This window comes from Canis lupus, chromosome 19, assembly GCF_011100685.1.
Source record: "Canis lupus familiaris isolate Mischka breed German Shepherd chromosome 19, alternate assembly UU_Cfam_GSD_1.0, whole genome shotgun sequence".
NCBI classification, from domain to species: Eukaryota; Metazoa; Chordata; class Mammalia; order Carnivora; family Canidae; genus Canis; species Canis lupus.
Window position 1 is genome coordinate 44,760,062 of NC_049240.1, and position 19,573 is coordinate 44,779,634.

At 33.9% G+C, this 19,573-nt stretch overlaps 1 protein-coding gene across 1 annotated transcript in view; it reads right to left on the reverse strand.

Moving 5' to 3' along the window:
* Positions 1–19,573, reverse strand: part of LRP1B (LDL receptor related protein 1B) — a 1,959,891-nt gene that overhangs the window by 651,028 nt on the left and 1,289,290 nt on the right. The window contains exons 24-27 of the mRNA XM_038565111.1: positions 15,471–15,668; positions 13,740–13,944; positions 4,433–4,597; positions 3,868–4,112 (exon numbers count right to left, since the gene is read on the reverse strand). Of these exons, the coding sequence (XP_038421039.1) occupies positions 3,868–4,112; positions 4,433–4,597; positions 13,740–13,944; positions 15,471–15,668 (813 nt within the window). The remainder of the gene's footprint in view (positions 1–3,867; positions 4,113–4,432; positions 4,598–13,739; positions 13,945–15,470; positions 15,669–19,573) is intronic.

The following is a 19,573-nucleotide window of genomic DNA, read 5'->3' on the forward strand; positions in this document are numbered from 1 at the left end:
TAATTATTAGGGAAAAAAATGACAACTAAATGGCACATAATAGTATAATAACAGTGATAGTTTTATTTATTACTGTGATATTCAACATCTCTGTTGAAACAACTATAAATATAAAACATCAGGATGTTTGTTGCTCTAGGCCCTGGGAAAATGGGTGTACATTTGAGAGTAGCTTGAATAGTCTAGTCATCTGACTACACCTGAATTCTCTTGATAGAAAAAATCAACCCTATTGCTCTTCTTTAGAGTTGTGATTCACATTTTTGTTATAATTTTCTTTCAACAAATTGCTACGTATAGAAAAATGTGATGTTAAGCCCAATATGAGTTATTTAAATATGAGATAATAGGTATTCAAAAGGTCTCAAGAAAAGTAATGAAACCTAAATTTCAACAAAAGGAGGTTAGAAAAATGATTGATTTCAACAACTATTTTTTTTTTAAGATTTATTTATTTATTTGAGAAACTGAGGCCTAAGGAAATTAAGTAATTGGCCTGACATCATACAACTAGTGAATTATAGGGTTTGGGTTTGAACCTAAGCAGTCAAGCTCCCAAGGCCATGCCATTATCTCTAAGTTCAGCAACCTCATACAATTAAAAAATAAATAAATAAATAAATAAATAAATAAATAAATAAATAAATAAATAAATACAGACAATTGCTCCTTGTTTCTTCTTAATCTCATTTAAAAATTACATTAGGAACCAAAGATCTAAAATACATTTTCGTTTTTTAAAAGTTCTGCCTAAGTGTTCATAATCAGCCTAGAAATTTATGCACAAGATGAATGTATGATAACTGGTGTTAAAACATTCATTAATTTCCTACTTGGAGGATCAGATAATTTCAAAGAATATTTCTAACCTTTATTTCTTTAATTTTTTAAAGATATATTTCCATTTTATAGCACTAAATGTCACGTATTTTTAAAATTAATTATTTTTTCATGAGCTTCACATTACTATTCACCAGAAAACAGAGGGCTATTATTATTTTAGTAGTGTTAACAATGTACCTTTGTCATCACTTTTACTATAATTCTACCCTGGTAATAAAATAGTCAGTACATTTCTGCATCTTTTTAAAAAAGTTTTTACCCTAGCAATGGAAGTGTTACTTCACTGAAGCAGATAAACAGGATGGATAATGATTGTTATATGCTCAGTGATCCTTATAATGGGGAAAAGTGGAATGTTCTCTGATCATTCTCAAAATTGGAAACTGACTGAATTTCATTTAGGAAATAGCAAGGTCTCACTATAGGTGACATTCTCTAAAAGCATATAAAAGACCAGAATATATCAGCCCTGATCCTCTATGTTAAATCAATCTACAGAGTAGAAATTTCCTTATTTTATGCAAATTGGAGGAGTCTCATATAAATCATCTTTCAAGTTAAGTAAAGATGTCAAGAAAATCTCTCCATCTCCAAATGAATTACAGTAATCTCCCCTTTTCTGGCGAGGAGACATCCCAAGTAGATGCCTGAAATCATGGATAATACCATGTGTTTTCTTATACACACATACCTATGGTGCATATCTATCCTAAAGTCTAATTTATTAATTAGGCACAGTAATAGATTAACAATAATAACTAAAGTAGAATAACTCTAGTAGTATACTATCATAAAATTTATGTGAATGTGGTATCTCTCTTTCTCAAAATATCTCATCATACTATACTCACCCTTGTGCTTATGATGATACGAGACGATAAAATGTCTATGTGATGAGATGAAGTGAAGTGAATGACGTATGCATTGTAACATAGTGTTAGGGCACTACTGACCTTCTACTGATAGTTCAGAAGGAGAGTTTTTTTGTTTCTGGACCAAATATGATCACAGAAAGTGAAACTATGAAGGAAGGGTCTATTCTTCATTGAATGCTTCACATCCTTTCTATATATACGAAAATGTCAAAAGACCTTGAAAGTATCATTTTCATTTCCATTCTGTCAATTTGCTAGGGCTTACGTCAATGTGGCCAAATCAGATAGTTAGGAAATGAAAATACATTTATCCTATTTTGGGAAGGGGGCTGTTGTAATACATAAACCCAGGCCATTTTTCATGGTCCAATTCATCTAAATTACTCTAAACATAAAAATTACAGTTCCCAAAAAGTACCACTCTGGGGCACAAAAATACATAAGTACATATTTTTGCACTTATAAAAATTAAAATCAACCCTGTGCTTGTCATCAACATATAGTGTTTATGACTAGATACTCTCTCATACTGAAGGAAGTTTTTAGAAAATAATATATTTTTCTTACTGTACTAGTGGCCCATTGCTGGTCAGAATCATGATTTCCTGTTTTATTTCAATTTAATTAAATCCAATATATTTACCGAATGCCTATTAAGCACAAAAGTGATTAAGCTGTATTTTCTCCCCTTAATGTCCTTATGTTGTTTAAGTTTGTAGGATGAAAGGAGCAAGGGAATTAAGGGCTATAGAAAAGGATTAACATGATTGCTCACATAGTACATGTTGTATAGAAACTCCTGCATGACAAAGAAGGATCTATTTAAGAAAATTGAAGCTATGGGATGCCTGGGTGGCTCAGTGGTTGAGCATCTGCCTTCAATTCAGCTCAGGGTGTGCTCATGGGGCCTGGATCAAGTCCCACATCAGGCTCCCTGCAGAGAGCCTGTTTTTCCCTCTGCCTATGCCTCTGCCTCTCTCTGTGTCTCTCATGAATAAATAAATAAATAAAATCTTTAAAAAAAAGAAAAAAAGAAAATTGAAGCTGAGAAACTGAAAGTGGAAAGAGAACTAGATCCAGATTCTGTCAAAGAGAGGGCACAGAAAATTTTACCGATGAGGAAATTTTGGTAGAAAAAATAGTATCGATAGAGAAGGAATGTCACGTATTGAAGAAAGAAAAATGATAGCAATGGACCACAGAGGTGAGAATTTTTAGTTACATCTAGGTGAAGAGAATATAGCACAAATTTAAAATAAGGCTTGAAGTGAAGTCCATAAGACCAGAAACACTAACACATTTCTGGAAGTGGAAGATCTATCTACTCTACACTGAGAGAGGGAGAAAAGAAGAAAATGTATCCTCTAGGGAACAGTTGTCATCTGAGCATCAGATGTTTCAAGTAAAAATATGTTAATGATAAGAAAACATTATTTGCATTGGAATGAGATTCTCATAGGTTATGATACACATTAGAAAGGGGAAGGCTCCATCAAGAAGTATGAAAGGATGAGTTGATGTTACACCAAATGGCCATACTATCCCATAGGGGAAAAAAAGCAAAAATAAAGACTTAGAATTAAGAACATCTGGAAAATATTGAGCAGAAGAAATGAAATCACAAAGTTGGGATGGAGATTACTATTGAACCAAAATGTGGAATATATGGGGAGAGGTGGCACACATGCTCACATGAACTTAATTGTCTTAAAATAGCAAAGCTCAAGCAGATGCTCCATTCTTTCTTACACACTGTTCCTTCTCCTCCCAATATACTTCACAGGGACCATTTGAGGGCAAACGTCACTGTGTCCTTGGTGTTCTCATCTAATTATCTGAACATAGTTAGGTGATAGATTCCAAATCTCAACACCTTCTACAACTTCCTGCAGCACCCTTTACTGATACCCTTTACTGACTAAAAATATAGGGACTTTGTATAAAACTCTTACTTTCTAATATTTCTTTATTGCTATGTGAAAGAAATGAAAAGAAAAATATTCTGAGCTAATTAAAATAAAGGTTGGAATCACTTCCATAATACAATATATATAAACTATTAACTTATAGAAGTTATTTTACAGTTCAAATATTATATGATTAAGGTGAAAAATACTTTCTGGGTTGTTATTTCACAACCAGCACTTACCCTGGGGCTGACGGCTGGGGTGGTATATCTGAAGGTCAAATGGCTGTGCACTGGTTTTCTGAATCACACTGACATTCTGTCCTGTCCACTTATTGGCTTTTGACAATGTGTTGGTCCTCCAGTCTGTCCAGTAGACCTCACTCCCATATAAAGACACAGCAAAGGGATGGGAAAGGTATTCATGACCTCGAATGATTTCAATCATGGCTGTTCCATCATAGAGGGCTGAATAAATTGCATCTGACCTATGAAAGGTAAATACATCAGCAGTTTATCAAAACTTATTTATATAGTCCATTGGTATTATCACTTTACTTAGATAAAGGTCAGGGAAAATATTTTACAAAAAATATTTTATGGGTATCTATCTGATTTATAGAAAGAAACAAAAAGCCCATTATAACAAAATAAACAAAAATCACCACCATAAAAATGAAAACTACCAAAAATCACCACCAATTTTAATGTATGCATGATAAATGCATGTTAGACATCCTATCAGTTTATAAATGCTATCAGAGGAAGATAACAGAAAATACAGAAGAAAAAGATCATTTTTTTAAACCTGGCATCTGTCCAAACTATCCTTTTCTCAAAGTGATCCACAGTTAATCCATTAGGCCAAGCTCCAGTTTTCATGTCTTTGTAGATGGTTTTTCTTCCAGCACCACTCATGGAGGCAGATTCAATGCGAGGAAAATTGGCATCCCAATCTGTCCAGAAAAGAATTCTGAAGAAAAATAAATAATGCTATTTTTCAGCCATTCAGTTCACAAATATTTATTGAGTGCATACTATGTGCTATATATACACTGGCTAGATGAACAGTCTCAAAGGAAATGGATGTATTATCTACCCACCTGGGGCTTAGAGTCCAGTGGAGAAGACAGACTAAATAAACACATGAATATATAATTGCAGCTTCTAAAGTATGCTGAAGGAAACTTTCATTATGGCAGAGAATAGCAGTTAAGTGATCTACTTAGAGAAGGTGATCAGAAAAAAAAGCACTTTGAGGAAGCTGTATTTTTACTGAATCTAAAAGATAAGGAGAACAGTATAAAGTGCATGACAAGCAAAATAAACAGCAGATATGAAAGCTTTAAAATAGAAAAGAAAGTGGGTGATATGAAGAACAGAGATAAGACCAATGTGGTGAATAAGGAGGAAAAAAGAAGATGGATTTGAAAATCTAATGGGTTTTGCAGGCTAAAGTAATTATTTGGGACTTTATTCCAAGGGAATAAGAAGCACATGTAAGCAAGGTGGAAACATGGTATAATATACAAGTGGATGATAGTGAGGTGAGAGTATAGTATATCAGGTGGTTATTATAAAGGAACAAAATTATAATGGTTTGGAATATGGTAGTGGCAGAGAAGAGAAGTGAATGGATTCAAAGTATATTTTGGAGGAAGAATTGCCAGAACTGTCTTATGACTGCATACAGGGAAATGAAGTAAAGAATGAATCATAGGTGACTGTGTTCCTTGTTTCAGCAAAGTCGGAATAAGGGTAAGGGAGAGGGTCTGCAGGGAATCCATACATGGAATGGGGAAAATGGAAGAGGACAGATTCTAAGACCTGGAAATTTAATGTGGATGGGTTTGAAGAACAATCAAGTTTACTCTTGAATTATTTTTTTATCTTAAGATTTCAAGACATCAGGAAGCTGTGTGGTATGCCAGGGTGAAGTTCAGAGAAGGTAGGGGTGGAGACATGAATTGGGATGTCAGCAGTATGGAGATGATATTTAGATTCACAGCAATGAAAGACATCATATAACAGAGGATACAGAGGGAAAACAGAGGAAATCATTATACTTTGGTATACACAAACGTGAGATTGTTAAAATATATTTTTTCATATGCGTAAAGATCATTACTTTTTTTTTTTTTAAACTGAATACTATTTGAGACTCTACAAATTCATTATGCACAAACAGTTCCACTCAATGGGCATTAAGTGTCCCATGTCCTGCATTTGATTTTTAACGCAATTTAAGCAGTGGATGTTTTATGTTCAGTTGACAATGGTTTAAACTGCTGATGCATGTTTCTATAGTATACTTAATACAGTTACACAGTAATTCCACAATCATTACAACTGACTATATTTTTTAAGTACTTATTATATGTTAAAAACTATGTTCAGTGCTTTATAGATTATCTCATTTAAACAATCATGGGGCTATGGCTAAAGTTATCTATGTTTTAGAGATGAGAGAACAAGCTTAAAGAAATGAAATTACTTGGGTCACACAGATAATAAGTGGCTGAGAGAGAAGGAAAATTGGGCAGTCTAACTTCTGTTCTGATGTGTGTGTGTGTGTTTTATTTTAATGTTCTGACCGTTTTTAATATCTAACTCTTCAATGTCATGTTGCTAAATAAAATAACAAAGGAAAGACATCTGGTAGAGGAGTAGGAGCATGGATGCTAACCAAACAATGGTAGTTGCCTTCTCTACTTTCGTAGTAGAATCCAATGAGTAGCATGGTGATTTGGGAAGGGAGAACTCATAGAACAGGAGAGATAGTGACAGTCCAGCAAATTTTCCTCTAATCAGTTCTGATAATATTTTGGTGAGAAATGATAAAGTTCCTTTGTTCTTCATTATAATTATAAATAATTTTGCTATTTTTTAATTTTTCTATATTTTGAATGATCCTTAAGTATATGAATTTGGTAAATTACCTTGGAAAATGAAATAATCTTCTGGAACAAAATTCAAAATACAATTCAATCTATCTTCTTTTTTTTTCGAATATTATGTTTATATAGGAAATATGGAGTGATGTAAACTATTCATCATGAGTTGAATTTTTGAGAAGGATATAGTCTGTTTTAGGATGGAGAAATTTGAAATATGAAATGAATAAAAGACAATTTAATATAATAAATAGTAAATTTAGTAAGTACATGTGTTAAAAAACCTATGGTGAACAGAGAAGGAAGATGTAGATATTCTTGATAAGAGCAGCAGCTTATAGACAACTCTGAAGCACTGGTCATCCACAAAATGTTATTAAATGATTATGACAATATATGTTTCCATGTCAGACTACGTGGGATCAAGACTGGTATCTGTCACTTACTCCAGCATATTTAATCTTAGATTCCATTTTCTCATCTCTAGATAAAAACTGTAACTATACATTCTCATTAGGAGCATTTGATGAAGTAATAGACATAAACAATTTAGCACAAAGGATGGCTAGCACACACAAAAGATTTGTGTTTGCATGAGCATGCCACAAACACATAATCATAGAAATTATTTTTTAAATGCAAAATTTCAAAATATTTCAAAATTGTAAAAGTAATGGAGAAAGAGAGACAGAGAATGCTCAAGTTTAAATGTCACACCAGCATATATGTGGAGGCAGATTCGTTTTATAAAGTAAACATAAATCAAAGCCATGAGAAAAGGATTCAAAGGAGTAGGTCATAGGATTGGGTTTATCTCAAAGAACGACTCCCCAAAAATGAGTTTATTTATTTATTTTTTTAAGTTTTAGTTTTATGGGTAGTTTTAGTAGTTTCATGGCCCTGGTGTGGGATCATATCCATAAAAATGAGATCCAAATGATTCATTGTTTAATCACCAATATTTGAATAAATTAAGTAAACCCCTGAGAAAGGATAAAACTAAATAATATATCAGGGACAATGTACTGGTATTTGTTGAAGCTAGGTAATGGATATGAGGAAGTTTATTATATAATTCATCTTATTTTGTGTATTTAGAAATTTCTATAATAAAAGTTTAAAAGTCTAATAACTCAAAATTAGTATAATAGACAAATTTGTAAGAATTCCAAAAATGCCAGAGGATATTTATAAAATTTCATGGCTAGATATCATTTTTTCTGAAAAGACTAATTTTTAAAGATTAGATTGTTTTATGTGAGAAAAAGCTAATTATCTAGAAATACCAACATGTATATAAACATACATATATTGCTTATAAGTTACTTAATATACAATATGATGCCATGAAGGGCAAATGGAACAAAGATTAATTAGTATAAAGCTGGTAGGCTATTCAGTTAAGTAGCTGTCTTTAAAACAATGAATGAAATGAATTATGAGTCTCACTACAAATCTAATTTTGGATGCACACATCTTTTCACTGACAGCAGGTTGTTGTCAGCTTCCCTTTATACTTAGGATTAAAAAAAATAAGATTTAAAATAGAAACAAGGCTAACATAGCATCAATCAAATTTATGGTGGTATTTGACAGACAAGGTAGAGGAGAGAGATTTGAAAGTCTGGACAAGATTAGGAAAAATAATCACTGAAAACAAACAGTGAATTTGAGAATCATAGCTAGTCTGAGTATCTGTAGATAAGCCACCACCAGAACTAGGCAAGGCTCTGAATTGATGACCTAAAAACTTCTGAGCGTTGTCCTTTGCCTGAGTAACAAATGGAGAACTGGTGTCTCCCTTGTAACTTTCTATTTCTGTCTTACGTAGTTTTGGAAATTCCAACACACAACTCTACAATTCTGCATAGGTTTGTGTAGGTTTACCAGAAATAGGCTCTGTAGATTCTCAAGTATGTTTCCAGTGGACCATAACAGTATACATTGGGATAATTTGAGTAATTCTAAAATAGGTGATTTCTTCATTTCTTCACTAAACATAGCAGCATTAAGCTGTTTCTTCTATAGTGCTCATAATGGTCCTAATCTTTCATCAATTCAAGTGGGGAAAGTTCCAATACTTTGTATAAAATAACATGCTCTAGAATTAGTCCCCCTAAAAGTGTTCTTTCTTAACTTCACTGTAAGTCAGTTTACAATCAATTTAAAAAGTTGATTTCAAGGATCATTGTTTCATAAAATTCTAGGCACTCTTTTGTATACTTTATAATGTGGTATTTTAAAAGAATCATTTTCCTCTTATTACTTTCTTTTTATGGTTAAAATGTATTAGCATTTCAATGATATCATTATTTCTTGAAATATACAAAGACTGACTATCTCTTCTTACAGGAAGTATGGAAATATTCGGCCACAATTGCTTTTAAAAAAAAGAGACTACAGTCTACTGATTCTACAGTTCCTGCATTCATGGGTTAGTCTGTATCAGGATTAAATTGGGTCAATGGACCATGAACAACTTGTATCATTACAGGCATGAAAGGGCCATTATCATCTATCAGGTCAAGCTGCAGAAGGTGAAAATAAATGATCTTGGCAAAAAAAAGGGGATACTTATCTATAATCTTTAGGTCTTCTAAAAGCAACAATGTCTTTATTAGTTTCATTTAGGAACATTCCCAGATAAAATTAAAATTTTATTTAGATGTTTCACTAATCTTCACAATTACCATATCTGCTTTCACAAATTGCAATTGCTATAGCAGAGTCGTTATTATGACAAATGAAATCTAAACACCAGCAAGGCACCACGAAGCCCCACAAGTACAAAGGCAATGAAAATTCAAGAACTGAAGTGAGTGCCCTTGTAGATTCTGAACTCCCTGGTTCTTCTTACTCCCTAATACTAAGCTTGAGGTTTAGAGGAGATTCATGTACTCTTTCAGGTCACCTTAACAATAACTGCATTCCCTTAAAATGGAATGAGAGAGAAATGGTTCCTCCCTAAGACTCTCATTTGCCATCTTGGAATAACTTGTCACTTGGGATATTGGGTCAAAACCCAGAATACTAAACAGATGTGGCATGATGGCAAATATGGCTTACAATGTAAAATGAAGGCCTGTGGATTTTATGCCCAGGAAGCAAACTAGTTGATTAAAAACATTTGTTTGTTGGCATCTGTAAAAAAAAAGGTCACAAAGAACCTTTGTAGCTGAAGGAAACTCAAACGATGTAAACATGTTTTATTGGCCTGATACTATGGCTCATTTTTTTGTTGTTGTTGTTTCTCCTCAGCTGTGCTTAGGAGCAACTTGGCTGGTTGCAAACTTGTGTATTCATTTGTTACTGTAAACTAAGCTTCTAATATTACCCATTAGCTGTCTTTTACTCTATACTTCATTCTTTCAGGTGTATCTTTGTTTTTGTAAGTTACAAAAAGTAAGTTACAAAAGTTGTAAGTTACAAAGTCTATGCATATGCATGCTTTTTTTTTTATCTAAAAAAACATTTATTTGGGACAATTATATATACCAAGAGCAGTGAAGGATTTCATAAATGTGGAAACAGCTTTGTGTGCCATTAGAGAGCTTATTATGCAGTAGGAAACATAATAGTATTTACAGAAACCATAATTCTAAAAAAAAAAAAAATTGTCCAGATGTATCCTAAAGTAAAAATTTTCAAAATAATGTGTCTTTAGAGCTCCTATCAATTTTGATTCACAGCTTCTTTATGTATTTCATGAATTATTTGAGAAATAAAGAGAATTTTAATGTTTCTATTTGAATAGATAGCACTAAGGCAGTAAGCTGAGTTTAAATCAAATTAAATTATTTTTTCAATGTTGCTTTTCTTGTGCTTAGCTTTGCAGTTCAGTGTGTGTATGCATGTGTTTTCATGCTTGCATGTATTTTTACTATGCTCTCAGCCTACTTTATGAAAGGTCCAATGTTTAAAGATAATTATGGACTTTTTAATAAAATGTCCCAAACAAAACTGAAAATATTTTCATATTTGTACTGTGTTTTTGAATCTAATTGCTACAGCTAGGCTTTACAAGTATTTATATGAACTTCATATCTTAATTGTATCAATCCGCTGTATGATAATTTTTAACAATAGAAAGCCCATCATCTATCGACACCCAAACTTGTCAACCTTTCGGTTTCTTCCTAGAGTTGAATGAATTAGTACGGCCATTTGAATTTTGATTATGTATGCCAACAGCAATTTTATAAGTATATTTCTTCACCCATTTTTCAAGACAAAACTTATTATGACTGTAATTATATGAATCATTTTTACAATTTCATGGTAGCAATTAGTAATGGAAGGCATCAACTTTCCTAAAAGCATTATGAGGGTTTTTTTCTACTCAGATGCTAGCTTTTTGTACTTTCAACTCTTATAGGATAACTTCTAAAGATCTTATATCACCGGAATAGTATCTGATATTTTCACTCAAATAGTATTTGTGGGTGGTGTGCTGTTTCTTTTTCTTTCTTTTTTTTTTTTTTTTTTCTACTCTCAGGTTGGATATTCTACAAACTGAGATGATTTTATCCTAAGCATTGTCAGTTCAAAGCCATAGAAAATAAAGTTGCAATTCCCAGATCTACTGCTTTGTTTGGTCAAACTATTTTCAAAACTTTCATATGACTGTTTTGTTCCTTTTGTTTTTCTCACTGTGTGCATTTATAAATTTTCAGAGCCCTCACTTTTTCTACCATGTTGGTGTACATGCTAAAACCACAACGTTCTCCAAAATATCACTTTTCCTTATACAGTACATTTCTCCTGTATATCAGGTGCTGGTACAACTTAGATAGTTCTTATAGGTGAAAAATTTCACACTGGTAGTTGTTACACTCAGTGTAAAACTCCTGTTGATGATGAGCCTTTATGGGAAGCAAAGGGTCAGGATCAGCAATTTACTTGCAATCTCAGGAGTGGTCTCTTAATTTTTTAAAAAATATTTTATTTGACAGAGAGATGCAAGCAGGAGGAATGGTAGGCAGAGGGAGAGGGAGAAGCAGGCTCCCCACTGAGCAAGGAGCCCATTGCAGAGCTCAGGGCTGGATGAAGGGCTGGCTCCCAGTGATGTAGGAAGGAGTTAAGGGCAGATGGGCCTAGGCAGGGAGAGATAGGGAAAGGCCCAAAGCCAGGCTCCCAGAAATCTGTGGGCTCCCATGAACCCCAAAGACACTGAAAGGCCCCAGAATCAGGCTCCTATCCATCCCCCAAAAAACAAAGATAAGACAGTAAAAACAGAAAAAATAAACATGGCTCCCTAGCTCCAAAATGTTAGGAAGAATTCCCCTTTAATGGCTAGTAAGTAATCACAGAAACTCCCCAGACCACAAAGAAATAAGTCATGAAGGTGTTACCAGTAGTCTCTGCTCAAACCAAAACTGCATCTCAAGGCCGTAGGCTCCCTGGCTAGGTTCTCAATTAAAGACCACACACCCTCCCCCGCACCCCAAAAGACCAACCCTACAAGCCCTGTGGCAACCCTGTCTGGGCCCCTCCCCTTCTGAGAGCTTTCTCTGTATCTTTGCTTAATAAACTTACATCACTTTGCTCACTCTCTGTTGTCTGTGAGATTCATTCTTTGACTCCATGAGACAAGAACCAAGCTTTCCCTTATCACCAGAACCCTGGGATCATGACCTGAGCTGAAGCAGACGCTCAACCAACTGAGCCACCCAGGAACCCCAGGAATAGTCTGTTTTAACAAAGGAATTTCTCATTAAACATATCTCTTCCCAGTGAACTGGTATTATAGGAATTAATGAATGAAATGGGCAAAGTGTAAACTATAAATGAGAGAACCCATCCTTAGGTAAAAGATATAGCTACTGCTTTGCTCCTTGCTGCCAGGTCTCTCTGTTTCTTCAAAAGAAGCCAGAAATCCAGGACTGTATACAAAACGTCTCAGTATTTTAAGCTCAGGCCAGTGATTCAAATAAATGTAAAACACCGTAGAGGTAAAGCAAGCATATTAATGAGAGTTGCCAGTTTGGAACCTTGCTCTAGGCAAGTTGCTTTGGTCCTTTACTTTCTGAGTGTGAACTGAGGAAAGGAAGAACAAAGAAACTTCCCAATCTATTGATTTCTGAGCTCAAGCATACACCAGAGCACATGCCAGAAAATGTGGTCAGGAAGCTGACTTAAACACAGGCTCCCTTTTCTCTCTTCATTAAACTCCATCCTTGCTGACTTCCCTTCCTCATTGGTGTGTCCTCGACTTTGTCTTACTTACAGGTACAGAGACAGAAAAATTAATAAATAATAATAAAAATAAAAATAAACTAAAAAAACAAAAACCAAAAAACTCTTGATCTACTAACCTTTAGCCTTGACAATGGTTTTGGATTGACAAAATAATTACCAAGGAAATAAATAATTCCCAGTAATAACAAAGTATTTTCAGTTACATATTATGTTCTACATATTTATTATCTCCTCAAAAACAATCAAATAATAAAGATATTATCCATTATTTATGAAAAAAAAACTGAAATTTAAGAGAATAGAGTTGAGTAGATTCCCCAGGGAATAAATGACAAAATAGGAACTGGAACCCTGGTTTTCTGGCTCTAAAACCAGCGTCTCTCTTCTGCTCCTTCCCAGAGGAACACACAAAGAACACTGTGCGCAATAACTTGAGTTACTCAACATTTGACCCTATTCTCAAGAATCATGTGCCTTGTCTTTCCAACAGTCAGTGTCTCCTCACTGGAGTCCTTCAAGCTTATACTAACTTTCTTTGAAACTGACTCCAAATACTTACAAAATACATAAGAGGTGGTGCGGTTAACATCTGTGACTGTTTGGACCAGAGAGTGGCCCTGTGGTTTGCAACTATTAGAAACAATTATAGCATCTCTTTGGCAGGTCAAAGAGAAATTCATTAAATTACTGCTTCAGAATTGAGTTGCAATCGCTTCCAATAGGGCCTAATGCCCATATTTGGAAAAAAGATATTTCTAGCCTCTAAAAAGTACCTATGTAAACAATCTTACAACCAAATTTATGCTAATAAACTTAGACTGGTTGATATATATATATATAATTATACATACACACAGACATACATATAATTATACATATATACACATATATGCAATGCACAAGGTAAGCAATCCTACTCATAATTTATGAGATAATTGAATTCAATATTAATTTAAAAGATCTTTTTTTTTTTTTTTTTTTTTTTAATGCCAAAGTGAATTCGTAAAAGGCAAACTTTTTTACCCGTATCTTGGGTCCAAAGCGATGGCCCTGGGATGTTCCATGGCTCCAGCTATGAGTGTAGTTCTTAAGGAACCGTCTAGTTTGGCCACTTCAATTTGGTCCAGATTGCTATCTATCCAGTATATGTTGCCTGCTATCCAGTCGACTGTCAATCCTTCAGGAGTAGCCAGGCCATGCTCCACAACCACTTCTATTGCACTGACTCCTATGAGAACAAAAAACAAAAAACAAAAAAAAAGGAAACTAATAGTTTTACCCATTCAAGGAACTTGTTAAGCAAAAACAAACAAATGACAACAACAACAATAAAAACCTCTCAAAACCCATTCAACTGATTTTTAATTTCTGCCTGATTAGCTCTAAATTCTGCAGTCAAAACCCAAAAATGTCAATTTAAGAGCAGTGCAAAGTTTTTAAGCATTATACTGATTTTGCAAGATGTATTACTTGGCACAAGGGAAACTAAGAAGACTCCAAATTTAGAATTACTGAGCTTTCCTACCAGAAATTTTTAATTTCTTAAGCCCTTTCAGTGACAGGGAAACGGAATATTTAAATAACTCTTGAGGCTAACAATATTTAGATTTCAGAAAGTTATTTGTTTCTGGCTTTTGAAATAGGACATAGGATTTGGGGAATAATAATGATGTGCTGGTTAAAATTAGTGCAATTTAGTGTCAACATTGATCTTCACGGGTAGAATAAAGAGAAAAAGTCCACCTCGGGCAACATGCATTATAGCTAGTCAGCAGCCACCCTTCTCTGAAGCATGATAGATAAGATAGCTTTACTGCACTGACCCTTAAAGATAAGCCCAGAGTCATACTCCCCACCCCTCCTTGGCCCAAAGACTTATAAGATATAACATGATTACAACTAAGAGAGGAAGGTATTAGTGTGGTCTAAATAAAAATAAGCAATGCTCTTATGTATCCTTCTTAATTTCTTTTGTAATTAAAAGTTATTTGATTTTTTTTTTCTAATAGGTTAACTCTTCATAGTTTATGGTATTGGCAGCATTTTTGTTAACATTTTAACAGTTTTTTGTTTTTCAACACGGAACCAACTAAGCCCAAGGATCTAAATCCATTGCTTGAATTCAGTCTCTTGCAATATTCCATAGGACACAAATTCACATATGATAACTATATTGTGTTTATTACCATTTTTCCAAAATTGCAAAGGTGACTTAAGGAGAAATTCAGATTTTGATAGAAACACCTGGGCTTTGAAATACCACACAGATCCAACATTTTCAAAAAGATTATTACATATATTTATCTCAGAGCCTTGATTCTCAAAAAGAAAAAAGAAAAAGCCTAGATTAGACAAAAGAGGTAAGTCAAATTATGATGAAAACATTTAGTTCATATTAGTGGTCTTTGTAATGATTCATTACTTGTTTGAATTTTTCTGAAAGACGGTAAAAAATAAAACACTTAACTCACAAACATATGTCTACTAGTATGTGGAAGGTGGTAGTTATAAATATTTTTCTCCACCAAATATCCACAGAAAAGCTCACAATTTGAAAATGGTATGCATAAAAAAAAAATGGTATGCATAGTGGCTTTCACCATTCATTTCCTTCCCTCAACATACCTTCACACATATACTTGACATTCCTGGTTTTACATATGTGAGGGAGGAGATAAAGAATGAAAGTGCAAGATTAATCTAAATCCCATTTGATTGCATCATATTTTTCTGGAATTTGCAGTTAAAAATTACCTCCACTTTCAGAAAGCTTGCCCCGGTATATTCTGTCTTCTACAACATCTGTCCAATAAAGTAAACTCTGATTGAAGTGAAAATCAAGTGCTATCGTGTTTCTCAGCCCAGGAACAAGTAGACTATAGTCTCTCTTATGAAGATCAATCCTTCTGATCTCATGACGAATAGAAAAGATGATGAATGCTTCAAAAGGATCTGAAAGTAAATTTATTTTTAATAGGCTTATAAAAATATTTATATGCTTTCATAAGTAGAATAAAACACTTGAGGTTAAATCCAATTATTTACCAGCATAATTTACTATATAACTCTCTGCTATTACAGGAGCAATTTCTTTTAATACAACATTTAGAGGAAACTTGAAAATTTTAGGTTGATATGTATTCATTAAAATAAGTATACTTTTTCTCTCCTTGGATTTTTTTACACCTGATTCTGATTAAAAAATACAAGAATTATTGAAATTTCAAGACAAAATAGGGATTTTTCTATTTTAATGGAGCTTCAGCTGACAATCCAAACCTCTGAAACATTAACACAAGAATTGCTAAAAGTTGACTAAAACTAATTTTGCTACCCTTAACCCATCACATTCCTACAGATCCACAAAGGAAACAGACCCAATAAAAGAGGATTTCTGTGAAGAAATTACAGACTTATAGTTTGAGTGTACTCCCCAGAAGAGGGTAGATGATGGCTTTCTCCCCAGTCTGAAATTTACAAAAATTACATCATCATTTTGGTAATGTGTCAAATCCTGTACCAATTACTGTTGGACATACTAAGATGAGTTAGACACGAATTTTGCTTGATGAATATACATTTTGAGAAAGGGGAATCCATGCTTATAAAGATTTCCTCTCATTTCTATGTTAGTACCATTCCTTTCAGCTTTCCTTTAGGGAGATTTGTTTTCCTATTTCTTTTTTTTTTTTTTTTTTTTTTTTTTTTTTTTTAATTTTTATTTATTTATGATAGTCACAGAGAGAGAAAGAGAGGCAGAGACACAGGCAGAGAGAAGCAGGCAGAGAGAAGCAGGCAGAGAGAAGCAGGCTCCATGCACCAGGAGCCGGACGTGGGAATCGATCCCGGGTCTCCAGGATCGCGCCCTGGGCCAAAGGCAGGCGCCAAACCGCTGCGCCACCCAGGGATCCCCTTGTTTTCCTATTTCAATTATAGATACATCCTCTGAATGTGAGCTGCTATAATCATCTCTTTCCCTGCTGATTGGCTCAAAAGGAGGATGTGAAATCTAAATCAGTCGAATGGGTCTACAAACTTCCAGAGAATATTGCAATTTTCTTATAAGGCCAGAGATCTCTAAGCCTAGTAATGCCAGTGTCTATGCCCTTGCAGTTTGTAGAAGTATACTTGTGATATTGTTGTTGAAGAGAAAAAATGCACCAAAAAAAAAAAAAAAAAAAAAAAAAAAGGAAGGAGCCTTTTTTTGAACACCTGGAGATGTTCAAGTCCGTAGGCTAAGGATATTCAAGTCCACTGTTGCAATTATCCATAAGTCTAGTTCCTTCCTTCATATTCCCTATACATTTCCCATACTTTGGATATGTAAGCCAATGCACTTAACTCCAACTCAGTTTGAAATAGTTTTTTGCCAATTGCAACCAGGTTTACTGTTTTTATTAATCTCCATTCCTCAGAGAGTTCTTTTCTGATCAATTTCTTAATAAAGTCCATTTTTATTATTTTATATCTCCATAACCTATTTATTCTCTTTAAAGTAAACTTTTTTTTTTTTTTTTTAAGATTTTATTTATTTACTCATGAGAGACAAAGAGAGAGAGGCAGAGACATAGGTAGAGGGAGAGGCGGCTCCTCGCTGGAAGCCTGATGTGGGACTTGATTTCGGGACTCCCGGATCACGACCTGAGCCAAAGGCAGACCCAACCACTGAGCCACCCAGACGCCCCTGAAGTAAACTTTAAAATCACTATCTATTTGCCATCTGTCTTCCTCACTGGTTTATATGTTTTATTAAAACAGGGATCTTGTTTGGCTTGCTCATTATAATAGCCCTAATACCACACACCGGGGAAGACATAATACATCCAGGTCTTAGATAGAGAATCGTGCTAACCTAGGCTGCCTGCCACTGGTGTAGGGAAATCACTGGCCATTTTTTTCCCCATATTTGTTTTATAAGCTCAAAGTCATCAAAGTGAATACACATGTGGAGGTAACTATGAGGGAATCAAAAAGTAATGGATTTTTTTCTTTTTAAGTTTTTATTTATTTACATGAGAGACACAAAGAAAGGCAGACATAGACAGGGAGAAGCAGGCTCCTTGCAGGGGGCCTGATGCAGGACTCCATCCCCGAACCCAGGATCACACCCTGAGCCAAAGGCAGATGCTCAGCTGCTGAGCCACTAAGGTTTCCCTCTTTGGTATCATTTTTAAAAGACCAACTACCCATAGCAAAACATAAATAATGCACAATCTATGCTATCATTTATATTAAAAATATTTTTCTAGACCTATATGAAGGTAAAGAATATGATACTTCTTGAAGGCTTACTGAGGAAATGTTGTTACCTGCTATGGAAACTGGTATATGGGATTCAGAAGTGGGAAGAAAGCTTTCACTTTATTTTCTGTTGATACAATTTTTTAGCACTATCATATTTTTCCACTAAGATTAACAATTTTTAAGAATAAAAATTCAAACAAACAATAGAAGGAATTATAATTTCTTGCTTCTTAGAAACACTAATAAATAAAACAAAAATTGGGCATGACATATATGCTGAGCAAGGTAATTCAGTATGACAAATATTGTAAAACATGTTGTGTGTGTGTTTTTTTTCTCCTTAAGGAGAACTCACATTTCTACTACAGCAATATTTAAGAGATCATTTACTGCTCTTACTTACATGCTCTATGTGAGAAAGTGCTCTCTCCTAAACCAAAAATTACTAACTTGTTTGTTGCAACTGAATGTAGAAAGAAATTCTACAAGAGAAGACCTGGATTCTACTCTTGCCTTGGCTACAAATAAAGAAAAGTCACTAAAGCTATATAGGTCTTATCTTGATTTTTAAAATAAAATAATACTTTTGTTGCTACATGATTTAAAGTTTTATATGTGAAAAATCTTGAATTATTAATTGCATTATCAATAAAACAATATTTATATTAACCAAAATAGTCTTTAAGACAAATAGCTTTTGTAGAAGTAAAATGTTCTCTATATATAAGACAACAGATAAAATTCCTAAATTGGTGTGTGCCTAATATTATAGACTGAAAATATATAAAGCAAAATCTGACAGATTTAAATGGAGAAATCGATAAATCCATAATCATATTGTGATATATTTAACCACAACTCCCACACAAACTGATAAAAAAAAGCCATAACAATGATTAAAATAACAAAATAAACAAAAGTTCAATCTACTGGAAATAAATAGAAATCTGTACATCAAAATAGAAGATATACTCTCTTTAAGTACACACAGAATATGTAACAAAATGGCCATGTTTTAGTCTACAAAGTAAGTACCAAGAGATAGCAAATAATCAACCTATTAATGGACACCTGATCTGAGCACAATGGAATTAAATAAAAATCAATTATAAAGACTGGTAAGCTTCACATATACTTTAGTACTAGAAATAATTGCTAAACAATTTCTTGACCAATAGGACCTCAATAAGGAATTCAGAAATAAAGAGAGATATTATTATGGCAACAAATGTATAGATTAAGAAGAATGAACAATTAAAACTAATGAAATAGAGAATCAGTTCCTGGATGGTGAAATGAGGATCCAAAACCATCTCTTTCATAAAACAGTGAAAACACTGACAAAATGGTCAAAATCACCTTTTTCTGAACTCTAGAAATTCAAGAAAAACTGCTGAATATCAGTATTATATGGTGTTTTAATATGTACCAAACCCATTCCCCTGTCCTTAGCTTAATAATTGATTTAAAAACAAATGATCCACAAGTTCCCAGAGGGGACATATGGATTTGGAGCTCCCCCAAAAGCCCAAGCTCCAGAGAGAACTGTTCAATGTGGGAAAGATGGCCTTTTCAAGAAAATGTGCTGGGGAGAACTGGATTTCTGTATTCCA